Source organism: Microcebus murinus, chromosome 19, assembly GCF_040939455.1.
Source record: "Microcebus murinus isolate Inina chromosome 19, M.murinus_Inina_mat1.0, whole genome shotgun sequence".
Lineage (NCBI taxonomy): Eukaryota > Metazoa > Chordata > Mammalia > Primates > Cheirogaleidae > Microcebus > Microcebus murinus.
The window spans coordinates 37,659,090-37,672,604 of record NC_134122.1 but is presented as its reverse complement, the minus strand read 5'-3'; the positions used below and the strand labels follow the sequence as shown (position 1 = coordinate 37,672,604).

General features: G+C 52.7%; 1 protein-coding gene across 1 annotated transcript; it reads left to right on the top strand.

The window, feature by feature from the left end:
- The first annotated feature begins 172 nt into the window (after window positions 1-172).
- RNF40 (ring finger protein 40) lies at window positions 173-12,830 on the top strand. The gene is made up of 20 exons (XM_012764188.3): window positions 173-248; window positions 363-565; window positions 980-1,147; window positions 1,280-1,421; window positions 2,061-2,267; window positions 3,157-3,278; window positions 3,402-3,548; window positions 3,644-3,718; window positions 4,348-4,467; window positions 4,564-4,743; window positions 4,935-5,070; window positions 5,904-6,025; window positions 6,113-6,540; window positions 6,628-6,745; window positions 6,856-7,005; window positions 7,194-7,406; window positions 7,484-7,609; window positions 9,134-9,274; window positions 9,382-9,483; window positions 11,557-12,830. Exons 2-20 carry the CDS (start codon window positions 434-436, stop codon window positions 11,731-11,733), a joined length of 3,006 nt encoding a protein of 1,001 aa, XP_012619642.2. The 5' UTR covers window positions 173-248; window positions 363-433; the 3' UTR covers window positions 11,734-12,830.
- Window positions 12,831-13,515: the final 685 nt, after the last annotated feature.

Below are 13,515 nucleotides of genomic sequence, written 5' to 3'. Positions count from 1 at the left end.
AAGTGGGTGTGCGGTGTCAGTTACCATGGGAACTGTTTACTGGCCAATCACCGAAGGAAAAAGGAGGTGTTCGGGGGGGAAAAAAACCAAATGGCTCAGGAGGTGGGACCAAACGTGACCAATAGGATCAGGAGATAAGGAGGTTTCGCCACATCCGCCTCTGCCTCTGGCGCCTGCGCTCTGCGCCCGGGAGGCCGGTGACGTCCGGGGAAATCGAAGATGGCGGCACTAGGCTGACCCTACTGCGGGTGAGGGCCCTGGGGCCGGAGGGGGCGGGATCCAGCAGGTGTGTGCGGGGCAGGCGGAGTTGGGGGTTGTGGAGCGCCGGCCGCTTCCACATCTCTGCTCTACGTCTTCTGAAGGTGACGGAAGCGCCGTCTCCTCCCGCCTGACGCCCCTGCGGGACCCTGCGCCGCTCCTTGCTGCCGCGGCCATGTCTGGGCCCGGCAACAAACGCGCCGCCGGCGACGGGGGCTCAGGGCCCCCAGAGAAAAAGCTGAGTCGCGAGGAGAAGACCACAACCACTCTTATAGAGCCTATTCGTCTTGGAGGCATCTCTTCCACGGTTCGTGGGCTCTTGCCCTATCCCTTAGAACTTGTCGGACTTTTGTTTCTGTTCTCCCCCCAACTGTCCAGAGTCTTACTCCCAGTTCCACAAGCATAGCAAGGTCCGATTTACAGAACACTGTTGTAGGAAACCGAAAACACGACGTCTGCCTTCTCTTTGCAGATAGTAAAACATTTTCCCAGGGGGAGAGTGACTTGTCAAAGATTAAGGAGTTAGAAAGGGCCAGGTAGAAGCAGAACATGGGCTTCTCGCTTTTGCTGGGGTGTCTGAGCTTCCTTAAATTCTTTTAGGAGTTAATCTGGGAATCCCCCCATCTTCCATCCATTCCAGTTGCTCTCCTCTTTCTCTCTCAATGACTGGTTTCTGGGCCCTGCTTGACCCTTCTCTCAGCCCTTTTGTTTCCTTTGCTAGGAGGAGATGGACCTGAAGGTACTGCAGTTCAAAAACAAGAAGCTGGCAGAGCGGTTGGAACAGCGACAGGCTTGTGAAGATGAACTCCGAGAACGAATTGAGAAGTTGGAGAAGCGGCAGGCCACAGATGATGCCACACTCCTTATTGTCAATCGCTACTGGGCCCAGGTGGATGCCCTCTGCTTTCCAAGACCTGGCCTTTATTCAGCTGTCAATCCTCAGATTACCCTGCTGAGAAAGGAATATTATACTGGAAAGCACTGAGGGATTCATAACATTTTTGATGGTTTCTCTTTTCAGCTGGATGAAACTGTGGAAGCCCTTCTCCGATGCCATGAGAGCCAGGGAGAGCTGTCTTCGGGGACAGAGGCACCTGGGACCCAGGAGGGGCCAACACGTGATGGGACCCCTTTCACAGAGCCAGGGACATCAGAGCTGAGGGGTAGGATCACGGCCCTAGGATATGGGGAGCTTAAGTTTTGGGAAAGGTCCTGGGGAGAACTGTGATACTGGGCACCAGAATTTCTCTCTTTACTCTACACCGTCCGCCCCTGCCGCCACTGATTTCTTGTTTGGGTGGCAAAGTGCGGTAAGTAAGGACACAGGCTTTGGAATCTGACTAATTCGGTTCATAGTGCAGTTCATGTTTTGATACCCATTTTGTTTAAGAAAGTATTACTATTGAATGCTGACTATGTATTTGGCATTGTTCTAGATTCAGAGAAATTGAAGACAAGCAGAAAGAAATATTGTTCCTGCTATCAGGGAGGAAATGATTATAAACCATAATACATAAAAAGTGTTGGGGCCCCTGAAAGGGAATAAATGTGTGAGCACATGTGTGTGTGTTTCTAATTTAGCCTGGGAAGGCAGAGGAGGCTTCCCTGAGGAAGCGATTTGGCAGCTGTATAGCCTTAAGGGCATTGCCCCTCTGAATTCCAGTTGTTTCACTTTCAATATGGGGATAACGGTGCACCACAGGTTGTGTTGATTAACTCACGAATGTGGAAGTCTGGAACTTGGTATAGAGTGGTGGTAACTGCTGCTGTTATCCTGATGAAGATCTGTCCATCCTTCCCAGAGCCTCTGCCAATGCAGCTGCGGCCCCCTCTCAGTGAGCCAGCCTTGGCTTTTGTGGTAGCACTGGGTGCCAGCAGCAGTGAGGAGGTAGAGCTGCAGCTGCAAGGCCGTATGGAGTTCTCCAAGGCAGCTGTGTCCCGTGTAGTAGAGGCCTCAGACCGCCTACAGCGCCGGGTGGAGGAACTCTGTCAGCGAGTATACAGCCGAGGTTAGTTCTTTGTGCCTCCACCCCAGGGGTGGCCATCCCCATCTACATCTGTATGGCACTGCTTCCCCAATTCTTCTAATTTCCTGAGTCCAAAGCCATAATTCGCCAAGGAATAAGTCAGCCATGTTCTTGGAGGAATGGGTTAGATAGGGGTTAGATGGGGCTTTGATTCCTGAAGTTGAACTCTAGAGAGATGAGTTAGACAAGTTTTTGTTTTTTTTTTTTGTTTTGTTTTGAGACAGGGTCTCACTTTGTTTCCCAGGCTAGAGTGAGTGCCGTGGCATCAGCCTAGCTCACAGCAACCTCAAACTCCTGGGCTCAAGCGATCTTGCTGCCTCAGCCTCCCAAGTAGCTAGGACGACAGGCATGCACCACCATGCCCGGCTAATTTTTTCTATATATATTTTAGTTGGCCAATTAATTTCTTTCTATTTATAGTAGAGATGGGGTCTCGCTCTTGCTCAGGCTAGTTTCCAACCCCTGACCTCGAGCAATCCACCTGCCTCGGCCTCCCAGAGTGCTAGGATTACAGGCGTGAGCCACCGCACCCAGCCTGGACAAGTTGTTGATGCTGATAGGGCCTCCCCCTACTAGCTAGAGACCACTCTGGAGCACTTTTTGCAAGTAGAGGATCCACAAGGCAGAGTAGCAAGTGCTCAGGCTTTGTAGGTTGACAGGCTTCTCCCAGTCTTAGTTCTACTACCCTACCTGGGGCATTCTGGGCAAATGGTTCCCCTCTCTGAGCTGGTTTTGTCCTCTATACAGTGGGGATAAAAACTCCTGGCTAAATAGCTCGTGGATTACACTGGACACATAGCAGACTCCATCATGAGTTAGTTTTGGCCCTGTTTCCCTGAGTTTGTCTCTTACCTGAGCCCTGCCTTTCCAGGGGAAAATGAGCCCCTCGGTGAGGTGGCTCGGGCACGCACCCGGGAGCTGGGCCGTGAGAACCGGCGGCTACAGGACTTGGCCACCCAGCTGCAGGAGAAGCATCACCGCATCTCATTGGAGGTAGGAGTCAGGGGCTTTTGGGGTGGGATTAGAACCAGGGCAGGGTTTGGGTTAGATGGGCACCCAAGGATCTCAGGGAACCAGGTCTTCTATCCAAGCATCTGTTCTCTCCATTCCCCCCAGTACTCTGAGCTCCAGGATAAAGTGACATCAGCAGAGACCAAGGTGCTGGAGATGGAGACGACGGTGGAGGACCTGCAGTGGGACATTGAGAAGCTGCGCAAGCGGGAGCAAAAGCTCAATAAGCATCTGGCAGAAGCCTTGGAGCAGGTGGGGTTGGAGTTCTGGGGTACATGGAGCCAGGGCTGGCTACTCAGGGCCATATCTTCTCCCCTTCATATCCGTCAACTGTCTTCTCTCCACAGCTTAACTCTGGCTACTATGTCTCTGGGAGCTCCTCAGGCTTCCAGGGTGGCCAGATCACACTCAGCATGCAGAAGGTGAGCCGCGGCATTCCTCCCCATCCCTCCCGTAACCTTTTCTCTCTTGTACCCTTGTAATTCCTCTAAAGATGAAGGATAAACATCCACCTCCAAGGCCCTTCCCTGTCATTCCTGCTGTTCTTTATTTTTTATACATTCATGTACTTGTTTAGTAAATAATTTCTGAACACTAAGTGCTAGAAATAAGCACTAGGCATATTGGAAAGAACAAGATAGATAAAAATCAAACAAAGTTTCCATGGAGCTTAGGTTCTAGTTGGGAGAACAGACAAAATAGTACATCAGTTGGTTATGAGTACTACAAAGAAGCACAGGAGAGAGAGAAATGGGAATATGTTACAGTTGATTGGCATTCTGGGGGTCACTATGCACTGTTTTACCTTTACTGGCTATTTAGGCCTTCCAGGAATGATTCCTTGACTCCCTATTATTTAAGAGCCTTAGATCCCAGCACTGTCCATGTAATATTGAATTTTCTCCCACTTGCCTGGGAAAGCCCTTGGTTTGGGGTTTTGGAATTGATCCCCGCCCTACACAGGGTAGCTTGGGTGGAATACATGTGGGGATGTGAGGGAAGCATGCTGCTGGACCTGGGCCTGCCTACCATAGCACCTCCCACTTCTTAGTTTGAGATGCTGAATGCAGAGTTGGAGGAAAACCAAGAATTGGCCAACAGCCGCATGGCAGAACTGGAGAAGCTGCAGGCTGAACTTCAGGGTGCTGTGCGAACCAATGAGCGTCTCAAGGTGGGCTGTGGTTAGGGCTGAGGAGGCCTGCACCTATAGGTAGGGGCTGAGCCCTGAATTCTCTTACTGATCTCTTTTTGGCATCCCAACCCCCAGGTGGCCCTGAGGAGCCTTCCTGAGGAGGTGGTGCGGGAGACGGGGGAGTACCGCATGCTGCAGGCCCAGTTCTCGCTGCTCTACAATGAGTCTCTGCAAGTGAAGACCCAGCTGGATGAGGCTCGGGGGCTACTGTTGGCCACCAAGAACTCCCACCTGAGACACATTGAGCATATGGAGGTATGGCTCTGGGACGGGCTAGGGGTGTAGGGGCTGGGGGTAAGAGCCCAACCCTTAGTGTAAAGGCGTCCCTGGGCTTCAGAGGCCTGGTGTGCCTGCTAGGTGTCTCTTGGGAATAGATTCTGCCTAAGACACTGAGTCCTGAGGTGGTGATGAGAGGTTGTGTGGATCCTTAATGCCTCAACCCACAGAGCGATGAGCTAGGGCTGCAGAAGAAGCTGCGCACGGAAGTTATCCAGCTAGAGGACACGCTGGCCCAGGTACGCAAGGAGTACGAGATGCTGCGCATCGAGTTTGAGCAGAACCTGGCAGCCAACGAACAGGCAGGTATGTGGTGAGGATAGGGCGGAGGGGGTCCTTATCTGGGAGTGCTGGGTCATGGTGTGGACAGCTGCTTGTCTAAATGCAAGAGATGAAGCCTCTTTCACGGAGCCTCAGCTCCCTGTGGAAAGCAAAGTGCACTCTCTGGCTCACAGGTAGTGAGGGTCATAACTAGTTGAAGTGGCTGATGACACAGGAACAACCAGAACGTAAGCTATTGGCCCCATTTGTGGTCCTCTGGCCTTGTCATATCTCTTTGAGGTATTTTACAAAGATTTATTGACCACCACCTATGAGCCAGGCTCTGTTCTGATCTTTGGGGTTGTGCCAGTGAACAAAACAAAGAATTCCTGCCATGTGGAGCAACATTCTAGCAGGGGAAGACAGATAATAAAGGGGAAAAAAATGTACTTTTCTAGCCACCAAGAAAAGTAAAACAAGAAAGGAAGATATGAGCCACCAGGAAAAAAGGTTTTGCAATTTCAGATGGGAGACCAGGGAATGTAACTAAGAAGGTGATACTTAAGAATCTAAAAGAAGTTGACTAACTTTTGTGAATGTTAGTTATCATTTCCTTTAAAGGAAATTTAGAGATATAGATATTGGGGGGGAAATCTACATTAGCAAAAATAATACAAATAAGCAGTGTCAAGTTATTTTGGGGTGAGTTTCTGTTGAGTCTGCATTATTGACTTTGATGAGGTCACATTCAGTATAAGGCCTTAGTTTTCCCCTCCTGGATAATGGGAATAATGGCCCTGGCTTAGCCTCTTCCCCCACTCAGAGGTTGGAGCCCTAACCCATGAACTAGTTCTGACACCCTTACCTCATGACACTAGGGCCCATCAACCGTGAGATGCGCCACCTGATCAGTAGTCTCCAAAACCACAACCACCAGCTGAAGGGGGATGCCCAGCGATATAAGCGGAAGCTTCGAGAAGTGCAGGCTGAGATTGGCAAGGTGAGGAAAAGGCTGCCTGGGAAAAGCCTTGACTGTACTCCAGTGAGCCCTGTCTCACCTCATCCCTGTTCCTTTCTGTCTTTGCAGCTCCGAGCCCAAGCTAGTGGCTCTGCCCACTCTGTCCCCAACATGGGACACCCAGAAGACTCTGGCCTTAGTGCCTCAGCCCCAGGGAAAGAGGAGGGTGGGCCGTGCCCTGCTGGTACCCCGGACAGCAGAAAGGAGGTGGCTTCAATGCCTGGTACCACCACTACTCCTTCCTCAGTGAAGAAGGAGGAGCAGGCCCCATCCGAAGAGGATGCTCAGGCATTAACCCCTGGGGCGCAGGGCCCTTCCTCCCGGGGTCGAGAACCTGAAGCCAGGCCCAAGCGGGAGCTTCGGGAACGAGAAGGACCTGGCCTGGGACCTCCACCTGTAGCCTCAACTCTCTTAAGGGCTGATCGGGAGAAGGCCAAGGTGGAAGAGGCCAAGAGGAAGGAGTCAGAACTCCTCAAGGGTCTCCGAGCAGAGCTCAAGTGAGGCCCTTTTCCTGTCTTCTTCCTACACTTGTCAAGTGGCCTCCAGCCCCACTTACCAAGACTTCCTCATGTACCCCCTGCCAGGAAGGCCCAGGAGAGCCAGAAAGAGATGAAGCTCCTGCTGGATATGTACAAGTCAGCACCCAAGGAACAGCGGGATAAGGTGCAGCTCATGGCAGCGGAACGCAAGGCCAAGGCTGAGGTGAGGGCAGGTAGGGCTCTTGGGGCATGTAGGGAGGCTGCCCTGCAGGATTCTGACCACAGCCCAAGGTCAGCAGGAAGCAGTGACAAGAGAGCTTCTTATGACTATAGGTTGATGAGCTGCGAAGCCGAATCCGGGAATTGGAGGAGCGGGATCGAAGAGAGAGCAAGAAGATTGCAGATGAGGATGCCCTGCGGCGCATTCGTCAGGCAGAGGAGCAGATAGAACACCTACAGCGCAAGTTGGGTGCCACCAAGCAGGTGCAACCCCCTTTTGGTCCCCGTGTTTCTGAGCATTGGGATTCCCTTAACACCTTATTAGGTGCCTCTGGCAGATGTAGCATCTAGATGGCCGCATCCACTGTATGATTTGCCACATTTTCCTATGGTTCCCATGACCATCCTGCCCACCGACCACATTCCATCTTATCCTTGCCCACTTGCTGCAGGAGGAGGAGGCTTTGCTGTCAGAGATGGATGTGACAGGTCAGGCTTTTGAGGACATGCAGGAGCAAAACGGGCGGCTGCTACAGCAGTTGCGGGAAAAGGACGATGCCAACTTTAAGCTGATGTCAGAGCGAATCAAGGCCAACCAGATTCACAAGCTACTGCGGGAGGAGAAGGATGAGCTGGGCGAGCAGGTTCTTGGCCTCAAGTCCCAGGTATGGTAGTCCCTGGCATGTAGGGTGGAGCTGGCGAAGCTGTGGCTTCCCAGCACTGAGTCTTCTGCCATCTTCAGGTGGATGCCCAGCTGCTGACCGTGCAGAAGCTGGAGGAAAAGGAGCGAGCCTTGCAGGGCAGCCTCGGGGGTGTGGAGAAGGAGCTGACACTGCGCAGCCAAGCCCTGGAGCTCAACAAGAGGAAGGTAGGGATGGGCCAGTGGGGAACACTCCCACTTCTACAGCTGGCCTGGGGCTCTGCTAGGCTCTGCTGCTTCTCCCAGAACAGTTTGCATGTGTTGATTGTTTACTATGTGCCAGACCCTGTGCTTGGTCACATTTCATTCTCACAGTAATCCTACCAAGATGGTTTTTGTCTTTTCTTTTCTGTCACCCCAGCTAGAGTGCAGTGGCATCTCACTGCAACCTCAAATTCCTGGGCTCCAGAGATCCTCCTGCCTCAGCCTCCCAAGTAGCTGGGATTACAGGCATGAGCCACCACACCTGGCTAATTTTTCTATTTTTTTTGTAGAGATAGGATCTCACTCTTGCTTAGGCTGGTCTTGAACTACTGAGCTCAAGTGATCCTTCCTCATGCCTTGGCCTCCCAGAGGCATGAGCCTCCGCACCTGACCTGGGTTTTATCTTTGTAAGGAAACTGAGGCTTGGGGAGGTCAGTTGACTTGCTTGAGAAAGAGTGGTGCTGGGGGCCGGGGGCAGTGGCTCACGCCTGTAATCCTAGCACTCTGGGAAGCCAAGGCGGGCGAATTGCTCAAGGTCAGGAGTTCAGAATCAGCCTGAGCAAGAGCAAGACCCCGTCTCTACTATAAATAGAAAGAAATTAATTGGCCAACTAATATATATAGAAAAAATTAGCCAGACATGGTGGTGCATGCCTGTAGTATCAGCTACTTGGGAGGCTGAGGCAGAAGGATCGCTGGAGCCCAAGAATTTGAGGTTGCTGTGAGCTAGGCTGACGCCACGGCACTTACTCTAGCCTGGGCAACAAAGCGAGACTCTGTCTCAAAAAAAAAAAAGAAAGAGTGGTGCTGGGATTTTGGCTCCAAGACCTCCATCCTAACCCTTCATTGGCTATAAAAATGGGATGATGGTCCTTGTCACATAGTTTATTAAACATAAATATTATCTAAGTTATGGCAGAGGCTTAAGAGTAACAATGATTTTCGTCTTATTGTCTCTATTGGGCTATTTTCTTTTCCAGTTATTTTATTCATTTCGGCAGTATTTTTCATGCCCCTGCTGTGTACTGGGCCTTGTGCTGATCGCTGTGGAGACAAGAGGATCCCTGCCTTCCAGTCAAGGCTGGAAGAGGCAGAGTCAGCCAGCAATCCCACAAATAAAATAATACTATAACAGATGTCAGTAAGTTTTATGAAGGAAACTAAGGTGCTATGAAAGACAAACAGGAGAACCTCTCAGTAGGTGACATTTTTGCTAAGCCCTGGTGGAGTTGTATGTGTGTTAAGGAATTGAGGGGAGCACAGAGAAGCACCCAGTGAAGGCTCAGAAACCAGGGCGAGCATTGCACAGGGGAGGAACTTTAGAGGGCTATGTAAAGGAGGCGAGCGCTATAGGGAAGGAAGCAAGACCAGCCTGGTGCAGATAGCACTGGAACCTTTGATACAAGCATCACTGGACCAAGGCTCCATGTGCCTGAGTCCCTAGGCTCAGACCAGTGATGCCCCTCCTCCTTCTCCCACCCACTTCAGGCTGTTGAAGCAGCCCAGCTGGCTGAGGACCTCAAGGTGCAGCTGGAGCATGTGCAGACTCGACTGCGAGAGATTCAGCCCTGCCTGGCAGAGAGTCGGGCTGCTCGAGAGAAAGAGAGCTTCAACCTCAAGAGGGCTCAGGTGTGTGGGGGGGTGGGAGTAGGCCAGGGTGGTCCAGGGTCACTGACATGGCCTGGGGGCAAGCAGTTCGAGGACTGTTACACTTAGCCTAACCTCTCCTGCCCCAGGAGGACATCTCACGGCTGCGGCGCAAGCTGGAGAAGCAGAGGAAGGTGGAGGTTTATGCAGATGCTGATGAAATCCTCCAGGAGGAGATCAAGGAGTACAAGGTGGGGCCAGGGGGCTGAGTTGTACCCCATCAACCCAGGAATATTAGATGAGGGGTTGGTGTGAATCATAGTGGATAGTCTGGGCACCCTAGAAATAAGGTAGGATAGCAAAAAGTGGGCAGAACGCTGGTTGTAGTCATATAACTGATCAAGTATTTATTGTACACATACCATGTACCAGGCACAGTGCCTGGCCAGATGTGGGGCAGAAGGGCTAAGAGCTAGACCTGGTCTCTGACCTATTCAAACTGACCATCAGTTAGGGGAGGCAGCCAAGTAATTCTCTCATTCCAGAGGAGTAATGTGACAGCAGAGGCCAGAGGGACTGTGGAAACTCAGAGGAGGCCCTGAAAGCAGGCCTAGGGTGGGTGGGTGGTGCCAGCAGGCTTCCTGGAAAGAATGTCACCCAAGGCATACTGAAGAATGAGGGCTCAGGCACAGGGAAAGGCGGGTGTGGAAGTCCTGAGTTGGGAGGTATGCTGGAAGGACAGTGAGCCAGGCATATGGTTGGAGTGTCACATCCTAAAGTGGGTGGTAAGCCAGGTTGAGAAGCTCCACTTATCCCATGGGCAGTGTAGAGACTTCAGAGACTTTTAAGCAGGAGAGTGATGTCAGATTTGCTGTTGGGTCTGGGCTGGAAGAGGTAAAGGCTAGGGGGAGGGAAATGATTAAGCTATTGTAGTTATTGAGGCAAAAACTGGTGTTTTGCTGGCTTAAGGTATTGGAGACAAGTGGATAGGTTCAGCAGATATTCTGGAAGCAGAATTGCTTGGACTCAGGGATAGATTGAATGCAGGCAGGAAGGGAACAGGAACTAGGAGTACTCCTGGATCTTGGTTTGAGAAAATAGGTGGGTGACAACTACCATTTAGTGAGTTAGGAAAACTGCCAGGAGCAGGTTTTGATGGACAGTGTTCAAGGATTCTGACAGGGAGGTGCCTGTGGGACATCTTGCAAGGCTGTGTGGGAAGGCACTCAGGGCAGAAGGCTTAGAGAGTGTCAGTAGAGGCAGAGATGGAAGCCACATATGACTGTGGTCACCCAGGGAGGGTCTGGCATAAGAAGGGATAGGGTTCATTCTTCCTCAAGAACCTCAAAGTTTAAGTGACAGGCAGAGGAAGAGGAGCCTATGGGTTGGGAGGAGGGAGAGTGATATTGAAGGAGTTGATGGGGGAGAAGGCAAATGGACACGGAGCCATGAGAGGTGCCCCTTGGACTTGGCAGTACTGGTGGGAATGGTTGTTGTGCAGGGGTGATGGTGGAGGTCAGGTCACCTGTACTCTCAACCACTGGAGTGAGGAGGGGGTGTGGGTGAGTCAGTAATCAGATAACCCTTTGAAGTAGTCGGGCCTTGAAGGGCAGAGGTAGCTGGGGAGGCAGTTATGGGGCAGAGGCAGCAGACTTGGGACCTGTTCATGCTGATGGGTGGGGTCCTGAGAAAGGCAGGAAGGGGGTTGGGAGGTTGCTGAAGGGTGAGCTGGGCTGGGATTTCAGGCAGGCCAGAAGAGGAATGTTGGGATTTGAGTTGAGGCAATTCCTGTCTGGACTTGGCCGGTGAGACCCTTCTGGTGGCAGATGGGAGGTCTCAGGCTAAGAGAGGACCCACAGTAGGGTCTCTGGGCAGCACCAGGGCTGGGCCCCATTGAGGGTAGAGATAGCAGATTTCTAGTGGTACTGTCATGCCTAGCTGTGACTTAGCAGATGCAGACGAACATAAGGTAGACAGGATTGGGTTTTGGCTAGAGAAGACCAGTGGGGCAAGAGATGAAGCTTCAGGGCAGAAGAGTCTAAGCTGGGCTGGTGGGTCCTTATACTTGAGAGGAGGGAAACACAGGATGCCCAACAGTGCCCAGGATACACTCCGGACTCTGCTACTGTGTAGTTTTGAGACTTTGGCCTCTGAGCCTCAGTTTCCTCATTCATAGAGTGCTCATTCCCTACCTCCCATGGTTATGGTAAGGATTAGATGCAGGCTGCTGTATGATGGACTTAGTCTGGACCACCTCCTGCTGTCATTTTGGGGTCTGGGCTCCATCAGAATTGTTCCCAAGCTGATGCCTTTGCCTGGCCCAGGCGCGGTTGACCTGCCCCTGCTGTAACACCCGCAAGAAGGATGCAGTCCTTACCAAGTGCTTCCACGTTTTCTGCTTCGAGTGCGTGCGGGGCCGATATGAGGCCCGCCAGAGGAAGTGCCCCAAGTGCAACGCAGCCTTTGGTGCCCACGACTTCCACCGTATCTACATCAGCTGAACCTGAAACTCAGGGGACTTTGGAACACCAATGGATCCTGGGGGCTCTTTCTCCAGCCCCTCCCCACTCCAGGTCCAGTGGCTCCACCCTCCATTCCGGACCCCAGGGGCCCAGCCCTTGCCCACCTAGTTGGTTTGGGAGCCCTGGTGCATGCTAGTGGGAGTGGGATTAGCCAAGCTCAGTTCCATCTTTTCCTAAAGATCTGAGCTGCAGCCTAGAGGGCACCGTTTTACAGGAAAGGTCTGCCATGAGAGGCCTGAGGGGCCCAGAGCACTCAACTGAGCTTCCCAGAGGCTGGCCCTAACCTTTCTTCATCTGTTTCCACAGACCCATCCTAGCTGTAAGGGGAAAATTCCCCAGGCTGTGACCTACCTTAGAGGAGGCTCACTACCTGCCTTCACACAAGTGAGGACGGGTGGTCCAGGACCTCAGCACCTTGCTTGAGACTGGGCCCTGGGGAGATTTTCTTCAGCCACCACCCTGCTGGCACAGGCAGGGCTTCTGTCCTGTGGAGTTCCCTGGACACTTTGGCTTTTGTGCCAAGGGCTGAAGGAGGTACCCATCTGGGAAGGTACCACCTGCTTCCTCTGGGAAGCTCTTAAGGTTGCAGTTGCTGCCCTCATCTTGGGAGTGCTGAACCAAGATCATCAGTTTCTATTCTAATCAGGCCCCTCCTGAATCTCTTCCTCTTCCCCAAGCCCACTTACCTCCACCTCATGCATCCCAAGGCTCCACTAAGTCCTTGGCCCTAACCCTGCTATCATCCTGGTGGCCTTAACTACTGTGGAGGTGGAACTTCCCAGGAGGGGAAGGGACAGACCAGCCCCAGCTGCTGGGCCAACTTCCAATCATTCCAGGTAGAAGAGCTTCACCCAACACCCTGTGACTGAGCCTGTACCCTTGATGCTTCCTGTGCTGCCTGCCCACAAATGCTCCATGGGCTGTGAAGGCAACGCCCAGAGAGGCCTGGGAGATGGAGCTGCTGACAGGTGCAAGGGCCTGTTTGGACCCACAGCCTCTGCTCTAGAGATCTCTTGTATAGGCTGTTAATTGTTATGAATAAACAAACATCCAACCCTTGGCCTATGGCCAGAGTAGCCAGGCTTCATGCCCCAATCATAGTCCCAGGTTTTCAGCTGCTAGGCCTGCCCCGCACGTCCCTGGCTTGGTGTGAGCCAAGCATATATGATCCCCCATTCCTGCCTACCCAAAAGGCTAAGTTATGCTTAGACCTAACGGCCTAGACTGGGCCTGTGGGGGGAGCACGTCTGCAGAGAGAGCGTGGTGGTCAACTCTGGAGCCTACCTACGCTTCTCCGGCTCAGACGGACTGGCGGCCCCCTTGGTCTGTGCTAGCCACACCCCCGACAGTCATTGGCCCTTGGGATGCTGGGACGTCTCGAGCTGCGTCCTGGGAAATGTAGTCCCTTGTTAGCACATGGCGAGAAGGTTCACGGAGGGGAGAACTGGTCCCCCGTTGTGTTGGGCAAAGGTGGGCCTGAACCCAATCCCGCGGGCCGTTCCACTACGGCTTTACCCGCCCCTACCCCTAGGACGCATAGATCAGGACACCTCAGCGGGGTAACTTCCTTCATTGCAACCTGCTTCAGCCGCTGACCGGGTCCTCAGAACCGTATGCCGCGTGCCGGGCGTGGTCTCAGTTCAGTACGCTGCCGGCACTTCAGACGGATCTGTCACCGAGGCCGTACTGGGGCTGGTGCCACAGCCGGTGCTGACCGAGGTTGGTGCCACAGGAGGTGTCAGGGCCATGGTAGAGGCCGCG